At 40.1% G+C, this 21,986-nt stretch overlaps 1 protein-coding gene across 1 annotated transcript; it reads right to left on the reverse strand.

Annotated features, from left to right (window-relative positions):
* Positions 1–17,951: 17,951 nt before the first annotated feature.
* LOC139354602 (uncharacterized) lies at positions 17,952–21,140 on the reverse strand. The gene is made up of 2 exons (XM_070998863.1): positions 18,201–21,140; positions 17,952–18,140 (listed from the first exon to the last, which is right to left on the reverse strand). Exon 1 carries the CDS (start codon positions 20,067–20,069, stop codon positions 19,710–19,712), a length of 360 nt encoding a protein of 119 aa, XP_070854964.1. The 5' UTR covers positions 20,070–21,140; the 3' UTR covers positions 17,952–18,140; positions 18,201–19,709.
* Positions 21,141–21,986: the final 846 nt, after the last annotated feature.

Raw genomic sequence — 21,986 nt, forward strand, 5'->3', positions numbered from 1 at the left:
GGCGTTAGAGTGGGCGTGGCACCTTGCGCTGCGCAAGAAGCTCGGGAATCTGCATGCCACAACGCAATAGTCTAGCTCTTATAGTTTCCGAGATCTCAGCGCTCAGACTGACAGACATGGCTAGATAGAATCGGATAGTGATCCTGATCAAGAATATATATACTTATAGCGGCGGAAGCGCTGTTACATACTTTCCGACGAATCTAGTATACCCTTTTACTCTACCAGTAACGGGTATAATTACGCCGGAAGAGATTGTCTCATCCCAAAACGGCTTGTGTTGATTTTGTCTGCTTATCAACAAAGGCCATCCATCTAGAGCTTACATCCGCCTTAACGACGGAGAAATTTCTTGCCGTCTTCGCTCGGTTAGTATCCAAAGGAGGGTGTCCTCGTCAAGATCAGTCCGACAATGGAAATGCTTTCTGCAAGCCGTTAAAGAATCTGTAACTGATGCGAATAGTCATCAGCAGCTCAAATGGCAATTTATTCCGCCTGGGGCACCCCATATGGGAAATCGATGAATTCCGGCCCAATCCAATCAAAACCAGACGATTCACAGACAGAGATAGGCCGATTTTTGATGGCAAATTTCAACATTTGGAAAATCAACTCACTTTTACATTAACTGCAGCTCGAGCTTCCATTGTTTGCATTAAGCGACATTCGCTCAAGACACTTTCTCTTCATAACTGCACGCTTTTTATTTATCGTGACGCTCCCGATGTACCGTACAATGACTTGATCACTGCTAGTTATTTTCGGACCTTAAACTTCCACATCATGTTTGTCGTAAGCTCCTTGTCTGCAGAACCACTCAAATTTTTGATCTGGCGCTCTCTCTCAGCGCTTACTTTTAAACTCTTTTCAACATAATTATAAGAAAGTTTTTAGAAGATTCTGGCTTAGCCTTATCCGTATTGGACTTACTTCTCTTCAATAAGGCGCTCTCTGAGGATTTAAGAGTTCGGCCAATGCTGTCTAGCACTTGGCGCTCTTCAGCTTCATCGCAATCTTTAGGACTGCGATTTGTGACTGCGATGCGATTATCCGAGTTGAAACTTGGCTCAACATGGATTTTACTCGTTACTCGTAGAGTTAAAGGGTATACTAGATTCGTGGAAAAGTATGTAACAGGCAGAAGGAAGCGTTTCCGACCCTATAAAGTGTATATATTCTTGATCAGGATCACTAGCCGAGTCAATCTAGCCAAGGCCGTCTGTGTGTCTGTCCGTATGAACGCTTAGATCTCGGAAAGTATAAGAGCTAGGCTGTTGGGTTTGGCATGCAGATTCCTGAGCTTTCTGCGCAGCGCAAGATTTTTTTAGCAGGGTGCCACGACCACTCTAACGCCCACAATAAACCAAAAACTGTGGTTCCTACAGTTTTAATGCTAGAATAAAAATTTTAACTGAAATGTATTGTTCTCATGAATGCCTATCGATTGATCTAAACAAAAAGTCAGTCAAATGCACAAAAATTGTCGTTTTCAATCTTTATTCTGCGTTTAAGTTTTGACCTTTCTTAGCGCGTCTACTTTTCAGAACTATTTTCTTCACATTTTCAGCATGACCATCTCATAACAAATCAAACTTCTTTTCTTTTCAATTCAAATAAAAATACCTAAAACAATGCATATTTTTCTCAAGTTAAATACTAAATCCTTACATCCTCCCTCCGCGTGAATCTTCCTAGGATTCACCACTTAACTGTAGTTTAATTAACTTGGATGTTGGCCGGCGTAGCAAGTTATCTTCAGTTTTGACGTCGGCAGAACGAACTTGCTGATCCTTCCCGAAAAACACCTCTATGACTCTTCCTTTTTTCCAAGTACTTCCCGGTGCAGTGGCGTCCATTACAAGTACTAAGTCGTCAACTTGAAATGGAGTTGTTTTATGATACCATTTAGTTCTACACATGAGTTGAGAGAGATACTCAACTATCAGCCTCTTCCATAAGCGATCTTTAAGGGCTTGAGCGAAGTGGTTTGGAGTCAAAGGCTCTTCTGCTTCATTTGTTAAGGGTATTTCAGTTAAAGGTCGCGCATTCAGAATGTTTTCCGCTTCTATCAATACTGACTGAAGAGTCTCAACTCGTCGGTATATATCGCATAAAGTTTTCATCAACAATCCCTTTATGATTCCAATTAACCATTCGCAACACCCACCGGCGTTAGGTTGAAGATCCATTTAGTACCCTTTTGAGCCGCTTCGTTCGCTATAGTATCGAAATCCAACAAACTATCATGATCCTTGAGCTATTAGCACCGATCAAGTTTGTGCCGATATCGCTTCGAATAATTACAGGTGTACTCCTACGGTTGATGAAATTTTGTAGACAGATTATAAATGCATCTGTCGAAAGGTCTGCAGCTAGTTCAAGATGAGTTGCTCTGCATGTCGATTTCGGCATCAGATAGTTCGTCGGCAGTCAAAAATCCTCTCTTGGATGCCAGTTTAAGCCAAATTATTTTGGCACGCATTACCCAGGCTACAAAGCGCCAGAAGAGATTCGATTAAAATCTATTACTGAGACTACTACCTGACTGTCGGACTGTAGTTACATATTTGTTGTAAAATACTCAAACGAATGGCAGCGACCGCGGTGTTCAAAAATGACGGTACCCAGTTCCATTGCGTTTATGTAGTACTGGCTAACTGGTTTAAACTTCCTTGCTTTCGAAAAAGTCCACTGTAGTAGGGATTTGGAATCACTCCAAAACAAGATGTCTTCTATAGGTGGCTTAAGTTGTTCTTGTATCAAGCGATTTAACCGAACCCCAGAATGGCAGCTTGCAGTTTTAATCTAGGAATAGAAAGGAGTTTTTTCGGAGCTAAACGCGTTTTTCGATTGACAAAGGCAACATCAACTTTGGTTGGATTAAGAACACGTAAATAGATTACTTGACAGCTTTTGGAAGTTTTTACCATTCATGACGCTCTGTAATGTATCGGAATTCGAGCAAAAATTACGTAGTTCGAAACCTCCATAACCATGAACCTCCACAATTTGTTTACAGATTTCGATGCCTTCTTCCTCTGAAGTAAAACTTATGACGAGGTCATCTACGTAATGATGTTAAATAATAGCATCTGCTGCTCTTGGAAATTGCTCTCTGTACTCTTCAGCATTGCAATTCTTGGCATAATAATAATATGGCGCCAAATATTAAGGAAGTCATAGCATAATGTCGAATTGGCTGAGTCGAGTCTCCATTTCGCCATAAAAAGCGATGTGCGTGTTGATCAGTTTCGTGCACCTTTATTTGGGAAAACATTCCCCGTATATCTGCAGTTACACCGATTTTGTTTAGTCTGAACTGCATAAGAATGGCTACCAAAGTCTTTAAGTTGTCAGGACCTTTAAGTAACGCTATGTTAAATGACATACCTTCGACCTCAGCAGCACATGGAAGACAATTCGCATTTTATCTGGCTGGTGTACTGTTTGTACCGCGAAATGGGGTACGTACCATACAAGATGGGAAGAGTCACTAATTTCAGAGGTACTAAGTTCTCGAGCGTAGTCCTTTGAGAGATATTTGGCCATTTCCGTTTTGTATTTTTTAGCAAACTCTGAGTTAGAGTTAATTTTCCTCTCGATTCCATGTAACCTCTTTTCAGCCACCTTGTAGTTGTTAGTCATAATTACGTTTTCCTTCCATGGTAATCCTATTGCAAAATGTTTTCCAAATCGAATTGTTGTTTCGGTCCATACAAATTAACTGGGATGATTTTAAATGGGTATAGAAGTGAGTTTGGATAGCAATTGAGTAAAGGCTTGTGTGTAGAATTGTGCATATTGTGCATGGCAACCATGAATGGCGCACATTTTCTTGTTTCTGCACGTTATGCCCATATTTAAGGCATGCGAAGCACAAACGGTTGTCTTTCACAATGTCCCATCGTGATTTGACATCAGTTTGTTCATTCCAATTTTACCATGAGTCTGTTACGTGGGCATATTAGTACCCGAGTCCTCACAGGGACCGAGGGAGAGGCGCCCGATGTTCAGGCACGTCGCTCAGAGACCTCTTACAATTGTCATACAATTGCAATTATTATATATAAAAATGTAAAATGTATAAAAAGAGGAATGTATATTTAATGATTATGTATGATTAATTATTATATTTGAATATTATTATACGAATTCCTAAAAGATTAATTCTTGGTCTTAACTAGGAAGGTATTAACATTGCCCAAAAATAAATTCTTATCTAAACGGGAAAGGACAATGACCGTTTTAACGGTAGAGATAATGATTGCCTTTTCGGTCTTGTTACAGTGGGCAAGTGGTGAAAAATTTAGACGGAAGGTCTCAATGTATAAGTACTCTAATTCATGCACAGTTATTGGTAGTTTTTCTTTGGATAACAAGTATAGAATTCATACGTTAAACTGTGGATTATTGTTTATAGTCTTTGCTAAAGCTTCTGAAGTGATCATGGTGCACGGATATATATATATATTTATTTATAAGAAAGGAACCGTGTTCCGACAAACTTACCCTCCTCTTAATCCTGGGCGATGAGATCTCGACGCTCCGGATCCTGGGCTTTGGGAGATGTTATATTTGGTTTAAATATATATACGTGCCAGATTTGATGGCGGTTCACAAAAACATAACACAAAAATTACGTTACACAAAAAAAAATAACATGTGTATGTATGTATGCATCGTATGAGAGTTCCACTGCGGCACACGTCAGTTCCAGTGCTCGGGCTGGGGCAGCTCAAATTTCTTCTTCAGCGTATGTATTTGGGGGTTCTGTTTACACTTGCATTTAGAAATGCATGTACTCGCAAATTGTTTGTAACTGTTTTTGGCGATTCACTTCTTGGTTATAATTTTGGAGTGCAATTTATTCGCTTTTTATTGTTTTCTATTGGGGTCCATCTTGGGGTCCTTAGGCCATATACTTGGTTCACTAGTTCTTTTCGTCCTTCGGAATTTTGCAGATTGACTTCCTTCAGAGTGTGGTCGATCGCAGGACCGGTAATCAGGTCGTTCCCCTGGGTGTAGTTGATCCTAGGGAAACGGTCAAGACATCCTTCTGGACACCAGCCTTCTTCCAGTCGTGGTCTGTGTTGATGGGAGTTGTACTTCTAGACCACTGTCAGGGAGATCTGAACAATTTCTGTCTCTCTTCTCTATTTGGATGGGGTCTTTTATACCGGACTAGAGCTTTCAATAGCCCCTCATATTGGATGAATTAACTACCCACCTAGGGGTACTGTTTCTCCATTTCCCCTACCATAGGAGTCAACGGCCGACTTGTGCACTTTGCCACCTTACTGGAGTACGGTTACGAGCAGGTCGATCGTAGTCGTTGTTCTGGCCACGCGACGCCCCTGAGTTGTAAAATGTATTTCTGTTTTACCCTTATTAATCTGAGTGTGGTTAGTCATTAGCGGCCCCTACCCTCAACTTAAGACTGTTGTTTTGCCGGGGTTAATCTTTGTATGGGGCAGGGTGTACGTAACAGGCTCGAAGTGATCCATGCGGCTACGCATGGAATGACTTCGCAAAAGAAATCTTCGTACGGCCATTTCTTTAGATCTCCTTCTTCTCCTCTTTTTTTTTTGCTTAGGCGCCCATTAACGTGTGGCTTCGACCCACTACTTAAACCCAGTCTTAGAAGAGCTAGTCGGGCTTCTTATTTTATTATTTAATAATTGTACTTATTTTTTATGTTATTATTAAATATATACTTTTCTTACTAAAAATATTTATTGCTGAAAAAGAAGATTTCCGGCCTCGCGCGGAAACATACATACATACATATTTATACATGTAAATAAAAATATGGCTCATAATGATCATAAAATATGGTTAAGTGAGAATAATATAAATAAAATGTAGAAGTGTGTAAAAGCTGAGAAAGGTTAAGACAAAATTGCTGAGTGTGCCGTAACCACGGTTTTTGACCGGGGGCTACTCAGCTGTTTTGTGAAAAGTGAAAAGTTTTTCCATTTCCCGAAAAAAGCAAAAGTGTAAGAATAATTTTTTTTATGGTTTGGACTTTATTTTTTTTATTTATTTATTTCAAATTTGATATTAAATATAATGATGGCTGCTATTTCTTTCCTCGCTTGGATACCAAATTGAGGGCTTCGTAGGTAAAGCCGTCGGACCGCGCGGTTCATGCGACTGCTCATTTTCCACGTTTCCCGTTGTATCCGGGCGATGCGGGCTTGGCTCCTTTGCAGTTGCTCATGGACTCGGAGCAACTGATTCTGATCCTCCTCCTGATCTCGGCTCCGGTACCGGATCTCTCGCTCGAGTATCTTTGTATCCAGCACTGCTGGATATGGTCCTCGTTCAAGTGGATGCTACGGTAGAGCCCGTTCATCCAGTCGACTAGGAGCGCCAGATATGATGCCTGGTCCCCGTATCTAACCTGTAGCCGACGTAGCCGGCGGGCAGCTCGGACGGTTGTAAATGGTAGAGGACTGCATCATGTCTGGTGACAGTCGCTCCCTGGTTGTGGCTTTTATAGCCGAATCGGGGTAGTTCTGATGACTGTTCTACCCATCATGTGATCGGGGCTTCTATCAATTCGTGCAATCCTGCAGATCTAAGTTTGTCGCCTTTTGGAGTCGTCGGATTTCGTTCAGAGGTTCAGGCGACATACAGGTATTTAGCATGGAATACCCCAACCCTCTTCCCTAATGCATTGCCCAGCTCATATAGCGGTTTGCCCTTACACTGGAGTACAACACAGCGAATTCGATTCGGGCCAAGCTTGGCATTATATCCGTCAGCTTTGTAACTCTGCCTGTAGTTTTTCCTATAGACAACTTGTCCCACGGAAAACTCTACGAGCTTCCTACAGGTGTTATATGCCTTTTCCGCGCGTTCATGAGTTCGGTTTAATCCTTGGGTCACTTTTTTGTCGGATAAGTTCCATCTTGTCTGGGAGGCTTATCTGTAGATCTCCGGCCTGTATTCCCCCCAGATTTCGTAGAATCGGATAGGCTGTTCCATGGGTAACCACCCGCGTTCCGAACATTGCGTAATATGGTTCCATGCCTATCGACTCGTGTAGGCCTTTCCTAAGGGCACACTATATTCGACTTAGTTGGGTATCCCAATTTCGCTGATCGGTGGCAATTGTCGCTCGCAAAATTTGGAGTACCGATCGATTTACCCTTTCAGCCGCTTTCGCTTGCGGGGAGTAAAGTCTAGTCTTTACGTGTCGAATACCGTAGCGGTTCATTAGCTCTCCAAAAATTTGAGACACAAAATGCTTGCCGTTGTCCGAGTGTATGAACTCGGGGACCCCATATTTATGGAAATTTTTGGTCTCCACGAGTGTGATAACTTCTGCTGTTTCTGCATGTCTCATTGGCTGCAGCCAGACAAACTTGGAGAAATGGTCTAGGCATACAAAAATCACCGAATTCCCAGCTTTGGTCCTCGGGTATGGACCCATAAAGTCCATGAACAACCTTTGGCCAGCCCGCTCCATAACCCGCTGTTCTCCCATGGGTGGTCAGTCATTTTTGTTGGCGGTCTTGGTGATCTTACAGACCTCGCATTCCTTCACTCATTTTTGGACATCTACAGCCATCCCTGGCCAATAATAAAACTTTCTTAATTTGGCTAGTGTTTTGTGCAGCCCCCCATGCCCTGCGGTTATGGCATGATATGCTCTCCAGACTAAATCGGGACGCAGCTCGGCCTGAACCCAGAGATTCCATGCCCGAGTTTCATCCACGGCGTCGTTTAGGCAGAATCCCATCCGTTTATATACATAGCCTTCTGATGTTTGAAAGTCTGGACTTTTACCAAAATTTTCGTCCACCGCCTGCACTAGGTTGACATACTCCGATGACTGGAACGCTGTCGAATCGAGGTTGATGTGTATGTCCAGTTCTTCCGCACCAGCCTTCTGTAGCTCGTCCATATGAACTCGTCATCTGGGACTACAATTAGTGACCCTTTCCTGTATTCTATGGTGAAGTCAAGCGCTTGTAGCTTCAGACTCCATCGCGCAAGTCTGCCAGATAAGTCTTTCTGACCCTTTAGCTATTTTATACTAGCGTGGTCAGTGTTCACTTTGAAGGGCATCCCATCAGGCACGGACTTTGGTAATGCTGAGGATAGCGGCATGGCATTCCAACTCGGTTATGCTGTAATTCCGCTGTGCTTTGTTCAATTTGGCTAACATATAGGCAATTGGATGTTCGCCGCCCTCGTCATCGGTTTCGAACAAAACTCCCCTCACTCTAGTGGTCAAGGCATCACATTGGATGGTAAATTTTTTCTTAAAATCTGGGGTGACGAGTACAGGTGCTGTTGCCATGCTGGTTTTTAAAAGTTCAAACGCCTTCATTGCCTCTTCTGACAATTCAAATTTCTTTAAGCGGTCTTTCTTCAAACAATCGTGAAGCGGTGCCGCTGTCTGGGTGTAGTTTTGGATGAACCTCCTGTACCACCCAGTTATTTCCAGTAACCTCCGCATCTGTTTGGCGGAGCTAGGCTGGGAAAATTCCTTGATCGATTGTATTTTCGCATCATCCGTTCGGATGCATCCTCCCCCAACTACATATCCCAAATATCTTGCCTGGCTGTAGCAAAACTTGCTCTTGTCTACATCTATTGTTAGCTCTGCCCTGGCTCAACATATCAATGTGGGCTTCAAATGTAGGTGAACAGACCAGTAAGTCATCCAGATACACAAATACATTTTTGCGTAGCGCCGCTGGTATAACTTTATCCATTAGTCGGCACATTTGCTACGCGGCATTGCACAAGCCGAACGGCATGACTGTAAACTGACACAGTGGCCTGCCGGGCACTGTAAACGCGGTTTTCTCTCTACTTTTGGTTTCGAGAGGTATTTGCCAAAAGGCGTCTCTTAAGTCAATTGCGGACCTTCTTCTTGGCCATCTTCATTTATATGATTGGGCCTTTTTTTAAAGGCGTCCGCTTTTTTTGATAAACTTTAACTTTGTGCTGATTACTACACGCAATAAAATTGTCTTCACGTTTTTTTTTTCGTTTAATATAAAAGGTCCTCGTGATTCTTTTCAAAACACCCGGTCAGCGACGTAAACGCTGAATAAGTCGACAATAAAAATGTTTATAAACTGGGGGTGCTTCCCTCTGCATCTCAAGTTTTTCTTCGGTCAAGAACCTTCCGATATTTAAGCCCCAAACAAAACAAAATAAATATCCCTAAATAGGGGCGTTAGCCGCTTCTACACAACGCGGTTCCGCTAAGCTAGCATGCCCTTAATTTCCCTTTCTACCCAGCTCAAATGTTCCAAACGGAAACTGGCTGTGTTTAGATAAGGGATCTGTCCAAAAACCCCCTCCCGCCAGTCGTCGGAAAACAAGTTATTTGACCGATCATTCTCGGGCTCCACAACCGTCTCCTATTTCTTTGTACTCGAACCAAGCAAACGACCTGACCAACTAGCCTAATACGTTGTGGGGCGTCGGCCAGAGAAACTAAAGATCGTCCACCGCCCAAATATGTCAAGGGAAACCGCAAAGACTCGAACCAAGCAAACGACCGGACAAATGCCTAGTACGTTGTGGGGCGTCGGCATTGCGTTTCATGTCAGTTCCCCCACCTCGCATTGAGTCCTGAATCGACAAACGAGCAGTAGACCCGCACCGCAACAGCTAAATGCGTTACCGTAATGGACTGGACTCGAACCTATTAAACGACCTGACAAATGCCTAGTACGTCGTGGGGCGTCGGCTAAAAAGCACCTATAAATTGTATTTACGTACATTTCAACAAATATTCACTCAGCACGTAGTTGTGAGTATAGTATTATAAAAAGGATAACTCTTAGTTCTTGATTTTAGGAAATTCTGGTAAATTTGCCCATGAACACAACAGGAAATTCTACGATTAAAAAAACATTTCAAAGTCAGGTCTCTATCCTGCGTCAAAGTTCGGATTGAGTGGCCTCTCAATACTGACGGTCACAGAAGTTGGGGACTTTACAGTTACTAATTTAAAGACAAAAACAAGTAAGTAGGTGCATATTTAAAATTATATAAATTATAATTACGTGGGCATATTAGTGCCCGAGTCCTGACAGGGACTTGGGCCGAGGGAGAGGCGTCCGATGTTCAGGCACCATTTGCCGGCATAAGCTACGTCGTATTCGGGTCGTGCGATCTTGGTAAGCCTCTCTTATCTCCAACATAAAGAAAATAAATATTAAAAGTGCCTGGAAAATAATATTAGTCATAAAGCTCGTCAGTCATCAGTCCACACTGCCCAACAAGCTTAGCTGTCGCTTGATCGCAATACGATCGGGCTGTGTTTTGGCCATATTCCCTCCCCTTCACACATTCGTGTGCCAATGGATCGACGCGGGCGCCGCAATACGATCCCCTATTGTCAAGTTATGTCATTGTTCTTGACCTACTCCACTTCTGGCGTCAGCACACCCCCCTTAATAAAGCTCCAGCACTTCATGTTTTGATATTCTTTTACATTACAAATTTATTGGGTAAAACTTATATCGGCGTGCGCCGTGGATAAGTAACATAATGTTGGCTAATTCATACGGAAACATCAGCAAAATGCTGACTATTCACGACTACAAACGTCGCTCAGAGGGCTCTTGCAATTGACATACAATTACAAGACTGATACTCCCCGCTGAAAAATTAACATTTAATTATTATATATAAAAATTTAAAATGTATAAAAAGAGGAATGTATATCTAAATGATTATATATGATTAATTATTATATTTGAATATTATTATACGAATTCCTAAAAGATTAATTCTTGGTCTTAACTAGGAAGATATTAACATTGCCCAAAAATAAATTCTTATCTAAACGGGAAAGGACAATGACCGTTGGAACGGTAGAGATAATGATTGCCTTTTCGGTCTTGTTACAGTGGGCAAGTGGTGAAAAATCTAGACGGAAGGTCTCAATGTATAAGTACTCTAATTCATGCACAGTTATTGGTAATTTTGCTTCGGATAACAAGTATAGAATTCTTACGTTAAACTGTGGATCATTGTTTATAGTCTTTGCTAAAGTTTCTGAAGTGATCATGGTGCACGGATATATATATATATTTATTTATAAGAAAGGAACTGTGTTCCGACAAACTTACCCTCCTTTTAATCCTGGGCGATGAGATCTCGACGCTCCGGATCCTGGGCTTTGGGAGATGTTATAATGGGATTATATATATATACGTGCAAGATTTGATGGCGGTTCACAAAAACATAACACAAAAATTACGTTACACAAAAAAAAATACCACTATCGCTGTATAGATATGTATGTATCTATGCATCGTATGAGAGTTCCACTGCGGCACACGTCAGTTCCAATGCTCGGGCTGTGGCTGGTCGGTGCAGCTCCAATTTCTTGTTCAGCGTGTGTATTTGGGGGTTCTGTTTACACTTGCATTCAGAAATGCATGTACTCGCAAATTGTTTATAATTGTTTTTGGCGATTCACTTTTTGTTTATAATTTTGGAGTGCAATTTATTCGCCTTTTATTGTCTTCTATTGTCTTTTTGGTGATTAACTTCATTGCATCTGCTCGGCTTATGCTCCGATGTGGGTCACCACTTTCTCCAGGGCGTGATGTTGGTCGCGGCGTCTCTGAACAGAGCGCTTGTACATCTTAACCACCCCAAGGATCAGTAGAATTAGGAGTAGTCCAACGATGACCTTCATGGTCTTGTTGACATCTTGAATATCGTTCTTGTGGTCAACGATCTCTACGGTGTTAGTCACATTGGCGGTGCTGCCGTCCACTTTGGACGTTTTGCTGCCCATCATGGGGTCCTTAGGCCATATACTTGGTTAACTACTTCTTTTCGTCCTTCGGAATATATCGGGATATACAAGTAGGGATGCCGCTGTTTCTTTGGCTTCCCCAACCATGCATTTTCGTAAACGCATCAGATTCTGTAAGTTATTGTGCTGAAAAAGAGATGTTGAGTCATCAAAACTTCTTTTGAACAGCGGGCGTTCCTCAGAATTTTCAGAAAACATAGTTAGATCATGAAGGACTGCGGTGGATCCCTGAGGATTTTGAATATTCGCGTACAAAGGTTGATCAAGGCATCCGTTGGTGTCAGTATTGTTTTCTTCACCCGTTCTATGTTTACTCTCATCGTATTGCGTATCGCGTTCACATTCAAACTGCCTCAATTGTCGATCAGATGGAGATTTAATGTCACGTTGATTACTCTGTATTCCTAAATGTGCATTTCGAATATCATGTTCAATACTTTTTATGTCTGTTCGGAGCGCTGCTAGTATGGCCACAATTTCGGAGTTGTTCTCTTGCCTATCTTCCGTTGTGCGATACCACACGTTCCCTGTTGTACAATTTTGTTATGTATATCCTCTCCTACATCTTGATGTGTTCTTTCGAGTATGGTTTTGTCCAAATTTTCCTGATCAGATCGGTGGAACTCATCTTTTTGCTTCTTAAATTGTATTGGCTCATTTAGCGAATTTTATCGGCACAACGGGTTCTGTGTCTACATGTACTTGTAGTTGTATTCAATACGTCAAAAACTTGGCGTTCTTTTTCGCACACTTTCGCAGATTTCTGTTGAATTTCACAATGAACAAATTGCCTACAGACAGTAGCAGCGTCGGGTCTGTGACAGCAATTGTTCTACCAACACATACAAATATGTTGATCGGTGTCTATTTTAAACTTGGTTCAAAATATGCCTACAGACAATAACGGCATCTTCCCCCAGTTTACACAGATTTCAGATCGCTCTAAAAAATTCAAAACGCTTCTCAATTTACAAGACAAAATTGAAAGATGTTCAGTCAAATACACAAAAATCGTTGTTTTCAATCTTTATTATGCGTTTCAATTTGGTGCTTTCTTAGCGCGTCAACTTTCACAACTATTTTTTTCACATTGCCAGTATGACCAGCTCATAAGAAATCAAACTTCTTTTCTTTTAAATTAAACTAAAAATACCAATAACAATACATATTTTTCTCAAACTAAATACTAAATCCTTACACCCACTTTAACGCCCAAAAACCGCCAACAAACTTCAAAAAATCTTAGGTATGAATGCGGATATTTCAGAAACTGTCAAAGATAGGGAATTGGGATTTCAGATTTAGATTCCGTAGCACCGCAAGTTTGTTACGCGAATATGCCACGCCCACAAGCCGCCTAGGCCTGTGGCGCCCACAATTTTCATGCTAGGAAAACATTTTAACTGAAATGTATTAGTCTCGTCAATACCTATCGATTGACCCAAAAAAAAGTTTGCCACGCTCACTCTAACGCCCATAACGCTGAAATCTGTCTACCGCCCACATAACCATATATTGACACCCCGGGTAGGTGGCGCGTTTCAATCTCGCTTTGCTGCTTGCATACCTCCATTTCCCTTTTGTCTGTTTAGCTGATTAACGGGTATCTGATAGTCGGGGTACTCGACTATAGCGTTCTTCCTTGTTATTTATGTATTAGTTTGACTTTTAAATGTTCTTTATTGGTAAACAATTTTATTTCAGTGTGTATAATTAAACAAATATTTTTTTTTGTAATTTTGGCATTACTTTTAATAATATCACGATTTTAGATCTGAGACTTTTTTTAGACACTTGTTGTGCAATTTGTACAACTTAAAAAAAAATCCCGCATAGTTTCCATATAAATCTTTTGTGATTCTACTTTATTTATTACGTTTGCCGGGGCCGAAAACTTTACAGCGCACACCCACGAAACTTTAACAAAGGATAAACAACTACTGTAACCGAAAATAACTATATTAACAATGCAAAACTATTAATTTTAATAAAATAAATAACAAACTAAATCTTACCAAAGACCATAGAATTCCAGGATGCGTAACGAGGAGTAAGAAAATGTATACAGGCGTAATTTTTGCAAAGCAACCATCACACGTATGGGAATCTGTTTTTAGAACGCTGTTGCTTCTCGCTTCCTTCTCTCTCCTACTCCGCACTGGGAAAAAGTCAAAAATTCAACTTTTGTCTCAATTGTCGATTCTTGAATTATGTTGACGAAAAGGAATCGATCTAAAAGACGCATTGCACATGTGGTTCATATACGGGCTGTGTGTCTACTCCGTTGTAAGTCGAAAATCAATAATCAAGTGAGAGATGAAAATGGAAAAAAATAAATGGCGAAACAAAAAAAGAGGATTCAGAAGCAGATGTGGAATGCTATGGCTTTACATGTGGATAAGCCTAATCAGAATGGCAATGGAAATACCAACGACGGCAATACAGCAAGGAGGGCGTTTGAACAACCTAAGCTACTAGCTGAAATCTTAGGTCTTGATGAATTTCTCATAGCATATTTTAACAATATTTTAATTGCTATTTCTTGCCACCTACCAATTGATCCAATAAAATTAAAAAAATATTGTCAGAAAACCATAACACTATATATGTCCTTGTATCCATGGTTTCCAATGTCGGCAACAGTCCATAAAGTGTTAATGCACGGCTACCAAATAATAGAAGCATCAATCCTTCCACTAGGTGTTCTCGGCGAGAACGCCTCAGAGGCTCGCAACAAATACTATAAGAGTGACAGGAGGTTACATGCTCGAAAGAGTTCACGGCAGAACAACATCCCTTCAGTTCAAAAAAAAAAGTTTCACTTGTGAATCACCTTGGGAATCACCTGGGACATGTCCCATATAGAAAATTGTATGGGATGTCCGCATTTTCACAAGTGAAAATTCAAATGAAAATTTTTCGAATTCCTACGGGATTTCACTTGTTCCTTATACTCATTTTTCGTATTGCCTGTCACGTGCCGGTGACACGTCCCAAGTGAATCACTTGGGAAAATCAGAATTTTTCCTTGAGTTTTCACTTGTGAAATCACTTGCAAGGGACACGTCCCAAGTGAATCACTTGGGAAAAACAGAATTTTTCCTTGAGTTTTCACTTGTGAAATCACTTGCAAGGGACACGTCCCAAGTGAATCACTTCGGAAAATCAGAATTTTTCCTTGAGTTTTCAATTATAAAAATATAGAATTTAAAATACATACATATTTAATTTCATTTTAATTCATTTTAATTATATGGTATTATTTAGATTTTCAAAAATTGTACAATTATTGTTTCTGTTTTTTTGCTTCGTAAGCTTATTTTAAACGTTAGTCATCGCCGTTCTTAAACCTTTGTCCGGGTCCTCTGAATCCTTGTCCAACGCTCCTGAAAAAACATATGTTTAAAAAATGCGTTTTATTTGTTTAATTGTATATTTACCTTTTATAGCTGTGTTTAACCCTTTGCAGGGTTTTTATTGGATCAAAACATTTCGTCATCCACTTTCGGCTAACGGAACCCATTGAATACCTTCAAAATTTACGTACTTTAAACTAAGATCAATGCACAACATCTAAAACTTAACGTAGCACTTACCTGACTTTATTATATTAACTTAAAGAGACGACTAAAGTAACTCTTCTGCGCACAATTAACATGGATGCTTCCCTTTCAATCACTCAATTAGAATGCACCAAGTCTTCTCACACCTTTACTTGATTTCTTTTGTTTTCTCTTCGCTGTTGGCGCGTGCAACTGCACTTATACCCTTTCTAAGGCGAAATATATCCGACTATATAATTTGTACTTCTTAAGTAAGAAATACAATACGAATTTTTTAAAAATGTTAATACTAATACTACTAATGTTTTAAATATTGAAATCAATTTTAACGGACTAATTTTCTATAATTACACTAAAAAATATATTGTAATAAAAATGTATAATAAGTAAACATAACATTATAAGTAAATCCAAATTACTTAATTTTACTATAATCAAATAATTTACTTTTATAAAACAATATAACAATATATAATGGCAGTCGATTTCCACAGAGCAATGGATTCCTCAGATCCTCTTGTGTCGAGCATCTATCTAACAAAAAGATTGGTTCAGCAAAATAAACTACCCCTACCAGCAGACGTAATACAACTTTTGGAATCACCAAACTTGCTATATTCTTGTAACATGAACAATAATAACAATGTTCCCGATTTTAATACTAGCAATAGTGATAGTGATTCAGATTCTGACTCTGAAAATCCGTTTTCAATAGAAATTGATGTAGAAGACGACTGTTAGGAACATTTTTAAATGTAAAATACTTATTCATAGTCATTTTAAATGCATTGTTATTTTTTACTTATTAATATTAAGGTTAAGTGTTTAAAAAATGAATTAAAAACATTTGTTGAATTAAACGAGTTCTAGCATTATTTATTACCGTACAATTATCAATAAGAGGAAACCTATCGCATATGGGCGTGATCAGATCGGTCTGAAACTTAGATATATTTTTATGTGCATCGACACATCATATGTACCAAATTTGAAGAACCTAGCTTTAAAACTTTAATTTGCGTCTAAAAATCGGCTCGCTGGCCGTATGTGCAAAGACCATAGAATACCAAGATGTACATAGGCGTAATTTTTGCAAAGCAACCCTCACAAGTATGGGAATCTATTTTTAGAATGCCGTTGCTTTGCTTCCTTCTCTCTCCCACTCCGCACTGGGAAAAAGTCAAAAATTCAACTTTTGTCTCAATTGTCGATTCTTGAATTATGTTGACGAAAAGGAATCGATCTAAAAGACGCATTGCACATGTGGTTCATATACGGACTGGTTGGTGGTCCGTGGATATTGGGTTCGAGTTCCAGGTTCGAGTCCACTTTGAGGCTGGATTCAACTTAGTTTTTTTTTATAGTTTTGTTTTTTTTGTATATTTTTTTAGCTGTACTTTCTTTTTTTTTTATATTTTTGATAGGTTTTTTTAATTTTTTTTAAGCTTTTAATTCTTTTTATTATTTTAAATCATGTTTTTATAGCCGAAACTTTTTTTAGATGTACCGACGGGACTTTAGGAAATAATCACTGCTATAGATATATTTATACCCGTTACTCGTAGAGTAAAAGGGTATACTAGATTCGTCGGAAAGTATGTAACAGGCAGGAGGAAGCGTTTCCGACCCCGTAAAGTATGTATATTCTTGATTAGGATCCCTAGCCGAGTCGATCTAGCCATGTCCGTCTGTCCACCTGTTCGGATGAACGCTGAGATCTCGAAAACTATAAGAGATAGCGGTGAAGCGGTGCCGCTGTCTGGGTGTAGTTTTGGATGAACCTCCTGTACCAGCCAGTTATTCCCAGTAACCTCCGCATCTGTTTGGCGGAGCTAGGCTGGGGAAATTCCTGGATCGATTGTATTTTCGCATCATCCGTTCGGATGCGTCCTTCCCCAACTACATATCCTAAATATCTTGCCTGGCTGCAGCAAAACTTGCTCTTGTCTACATCTATTGTTAGCTCTGCCCTGGCTCAACATATCAATGTGGGCTTCAAATGTAGGTAAACAGACCAGTAAGTCATCCGCCTCTGGTATAACTTTATCCATTAGTCGGCACATTTGCTACGCGGCATTGCACAAGTCGAACGGCATGACTGTAAACTGACACAGTGGCCTGCCGGGCACTGTAAACGCGGTTTTCTCTCTACTTTTGGTTTCGAGAGGTATCTGCCAAAAGGCGTCTCTTAAGTCAATTGCGGACCTTCTTCTTGGCCATCTTCATTTATATGATTGGGCCTTTTTTTAAAGGCGTCCGCCCAAATATGTCAAGGGAAACCGCAAAGACTCGAACCCAGCAAACGACCGGACAAATGCCTAGTACGTTGTGGGGCGTCGGCATTGCGTTTCATGTCAGTTCCCCCACCTCGCATTGAGTCCTGGATCGACAAACGAGCAGTAGACCCGCACCGCAACTGCTAAATGCGTTACCGTAATGCTTGCTCTCCTGCTCTTTCTGGACTCGAACCTATCAAACGACCTGACAAATGCCTAGTTCTTCGTGGGGCGTCGACCAGAAAGCACCTATAAATTGTACTTACGTAAATTTCAACAAATATTCACTCAGCACGCAGTTGTGAGTATAGTATTATAAAAACGATAACTCATAGTTCTTGATTTTAGGAAATTCTGGTAAATTTGCTCATGAACACAACAGGAAATTCTACGATTAAAAAAACATTTCAAAGTCAGGTCTCTATCCTGCGACAAAGTTCTGATTGAGTGGCCTCTCAACACTAACGTTCTCAGAAGTTGGGGGCTTTACAGTTACTAATTTAAAGACAAACAAGTAAGTAGGTGCATATTTAAAATTATATAAATTATAATTACGTGGGCATATTAGTGCCCGAGTCCTGACAGGGACTTGGGCCGAGGGAGAGGCGTCCGATGTTCAGGCACCATTTGCCGGCATAAGCTACGTCGGCGATCTTGGTAAGCTTCTCTCATCTCCAACATAAAGAGAATAAATATTAAAAGTGCCTGGAAAATAATATTAGTCATAAATTTCGTCAGTCATCAGTCCACACTGCCCAACAAGCTTAGCTGTCACTTGATCGCAATACGATCGGGCTGTGTTTTGGCCATATTCCCTCCCCTTCACACATTCGTGTGCCAATGGATCGACGCGGGCGCCGCAATACGATCCCCTATTGTCAAGGTTGTCCATCGAAAGATATGTCATTGTTCTTGACCTACTCCACTTCTGGCGTCAGCACACCCCCCTTAATAAAGCTCTAGCACTTCCTGTTTTGATATTCTTTTACATTGCAAATTTATTGGGTAATACTTATATCGGCGTGCGCCGTGGAAAAGTAACATAATGTTGGCTAATTCATATGGAAAGATCAGCAAAATGCTGACTATTCACGACTACAAACGTCGCTCAGAGGGCTCTTGCAATTGACATACAATTACAAGACTGATACTCCCCGCTGAAAAATTAACATTTAATTATTATATATAAAAATTTAAAATGTATAAAAAGAGGAATGTATATCTAAATGATTATATATGATTAATTATTATATTTGAATATTATTATACGAATTCCTAAAAGATTAATTCTTGGTCTTAACTAGGAAGGTATTAACATTGCGCAAAAATAAATTCTTATCTAAACGGGAAAGGACAATGACCGTTGGAACGGTAGAGATAATGATTGCCTTTTCGGTCTTGTTACAGTGGGCAAGTGGTGAAAAATTTAGACGGAAGGTCTCAATGTATAAGTACTCTAATTCATGCACAGTTATTGGTAATTTTGCTTCGGATAACAAGTATAGAATTCTTACGTTAAACTGTGGATCATTGTTTATAGTCTTTGCTAAAGCTTCTGAAGTGATCATGGTGCACGGATATATATATATATTTATTTATAAGAAAGGAACCGTGTTCCGACCATCTTACCCTCCTTTTAATCCTGGGCGATGAGACCTCGACGCTCCGGATCCTGGGCTTTGGGAGATGTTATAATGGGATTATATATATATATACGTGCAAGATTTGATGGCGGTTCACAAAAACATAACACACAAATTACGTTACACAAAAAAAAATACCACTATCGCTGTATAGATATGTATGTATCTATGCATCGTATGAGAGTTCCACTGCGGCACACGTCAGTTCCAATGCTCGGGCTGTGGCTGCTCGGTGCAGCTTCAATTTCTTGTTCAGCGTGTGTATTTGGGGGTTCTGTTTACACTTGCATTCAGAAATGCATGTACTCGAAAATTGTTTATAATTGATTTTGGCGATTCACTTTTTGTTTATAATTTTGGAGTGCAATTTATTCGCCTTTTATTGTCTTTTTGATGCTTCACTTCACTGCATCTGCTCGGCTTATGCTCCGATGTGGGTCACCACTTTCTCCAGGGCGTGATGTTGGTCGCGGCGTCTCTGAACAGAGCGCTTGTACATCTTAACCACCCCAAGGATCACTAGAATTAAAAGTAGTCCAACGATGACCTTCATGGTCTTGTTGACATCTTGAATATCGTTCTTGTGGTCAACGATCTCTACGGTGTTAATCACATTGGCGGTGCTGCCGTCCACTTTGGACTTTTTGCTGCCCATCTTGGGGTCCTTAGGCCATATACTTGGTTCACTACTTCTTTTCGTCCTTCGGAATATATCGGGATATACAAGTAGGGATGCCGCTGTTTCTTTGGCTTCCCCAACCAAGCATTTTCGTAAACGCATCAGATTCTGCAAGTTATTGTGCTGAAAAAGAGATGTTGAGTCATCAAAACTTCTTTTGAACAGCGGGCATTCCTCAGAATTTTCAGAAAACTTAGGTAGATCATGAAGGACTGCGGTGGATCCCTGAGGATTTTGAATATTCCCGTACAAAGGTTGATCAAGGCATCCGTTGGTGTCAGTATTGTCTTCTTCACCCGTTCTATGTTTACTCTCATCGTATTGCGTGTCGCGTTCACATTCAAACTGCCTCAATTGTCGATCAGATGGAGATTTAATGTCACGTTGATTACTCTGTATTCCTAAATGTGCATTTCGAATATCATGTTCAATAATTTTTTTCTTTCTGTTCGGAGCGCTGCTAGTATGGCCACAATTTCGGAGTTGTTCTCTTGCCTATCTTTCGTTGTGCGATACCACACGTTCCCTGTTGTACAATTTTGTTATGTATATCCTCTCCTACATCTTAATGTGTTCTTTCGAGTATGGTTTTGTCCAAATTTTCCTGATCAGATCGGTGGAACTCATCTTTTTGCTTCTTAAATTGTATTGGCTCATTTAGCGAATTTTAGCGACACGTTGGGGGTGTTATATTTACCCTGGCGGCTAGCTACGCCCCTGTTCATATCCTTCTTTGGTCACCAAAAATACGCTCTCCGCTTCCTGAGACAATTTTCGAACAGACTTGCAGAGTCTAGATTGAGTACGGTAAAATTGGTGCACAACGGGTTCTGTGTCTACATGTACTTGTAGTTGTATTCAATACGTCAAAAACTTGGCGTTCTTTTTCGCACACTTTCACAGATTTCTGTTGAATTTCACAATGAACAAATTGCCTACAGACAGTAGCAGCGTCGGGTCTGTGACAGCAATTGTGTTGATATGTTGATCGGTGTCTATTTTAAACTTGCTTCAAAATATGCCTACAGACAATAACGGCATCTGGTCTGTGACAGCTATACTTTGAACTTCCTCCAGTTTACACAGATTTCAGATCGCTCTAAGAAATTCAAAACGCTTCTCAATTTACAAGACAAAATTGAAAGATGTTCAGACAAATACACAAAAATCGTCATTTTCAATATTTATTATGCGTTTCAATTTTGTGCTTTCTTAGCGCGTCAACTTTTCACAACTATTTTTTTCACATTGCCAGTATAACCAGCTCATAACAAATCAAACTTCTTTTCTTTTCAATTCAAGTTAATACCAAAAACAATACATATTTTTCTCAAACTAAATACTAAATCCTTACACCCACTTTAACGCCCAAAAACCGCCAACAAACTTCAAAAAATCTTAGGTATGAATGCGGATATTTCAGAAACTGTCAAAGATAGGGAATTGGGATTTCAGATTTAGATTCCGTAGCACCGCAAGTTTGTTACGCGAATATGCCACGCCCACAAGCCGCCTATGCCTGTGGCGCCCACAATTTTCAAGCTAGGAAAACATTTTAATTGAAATGTATTAGTCTCGTCAACACCTATCGATTGACCCAAAAAAAAGTTTGCCACGCTCACTCTAACGCACGTAACCCTGTCTACCGCCCACATAACCATATATTGACACCTCGGGTAGGTGGCGCGTTTCAATCTCGCTTTGCTGCTTGCATACCTCCATTTCCCTTTTGTCTGTTTAGCTGATTAACGGGTATCTGATAGTCGGGGTACTCGACTATAGCGTTCTTCCTTGTTATTTGTGTATTAGTTTGACTTTAAAATGTTCTTTATTGGTAAACAATTTTATTTCTGTGTGTATAATTAACAAATATTTTTTTTTGTAATTTTGGCATTACTTTTAATAATATCACGATTTTAGATCTGAGACTTTTTTTAGACACTTGTTGTGCAATTTGTACAACTTAAAAAAAAATCCCGCATTGTTTCCATATAAATCTTTTGTGATTCTACTTTATTT

This window comes from Drosophila suzukii, unplaced genomic scaffold, assembly GCF_043229965.1.
Source record: "Drosophila suzukii unplaced genomic scaffold, CBGP_Dsuzu_IsoJpt1.0 scf_10, whole genome shotgun sequence".
NCBI classification, from domain to species: domain Eukaryota; kingdom Metazoa; phylum Arthropoda; class Insecta; order Diptera; family Drosophilidae; genus Drosophila; species Drosophila suzukii.

Excerpts from the sequence above, each read along its gene's own strand:
- LOC139354602 (XM_070998863.1), bottom strand. The coding sequence starts at position 20,069 with ATGCGTTTACGAAAATGCTTGGTTGGGGAAGCCAAAGAAACAGCGGCA.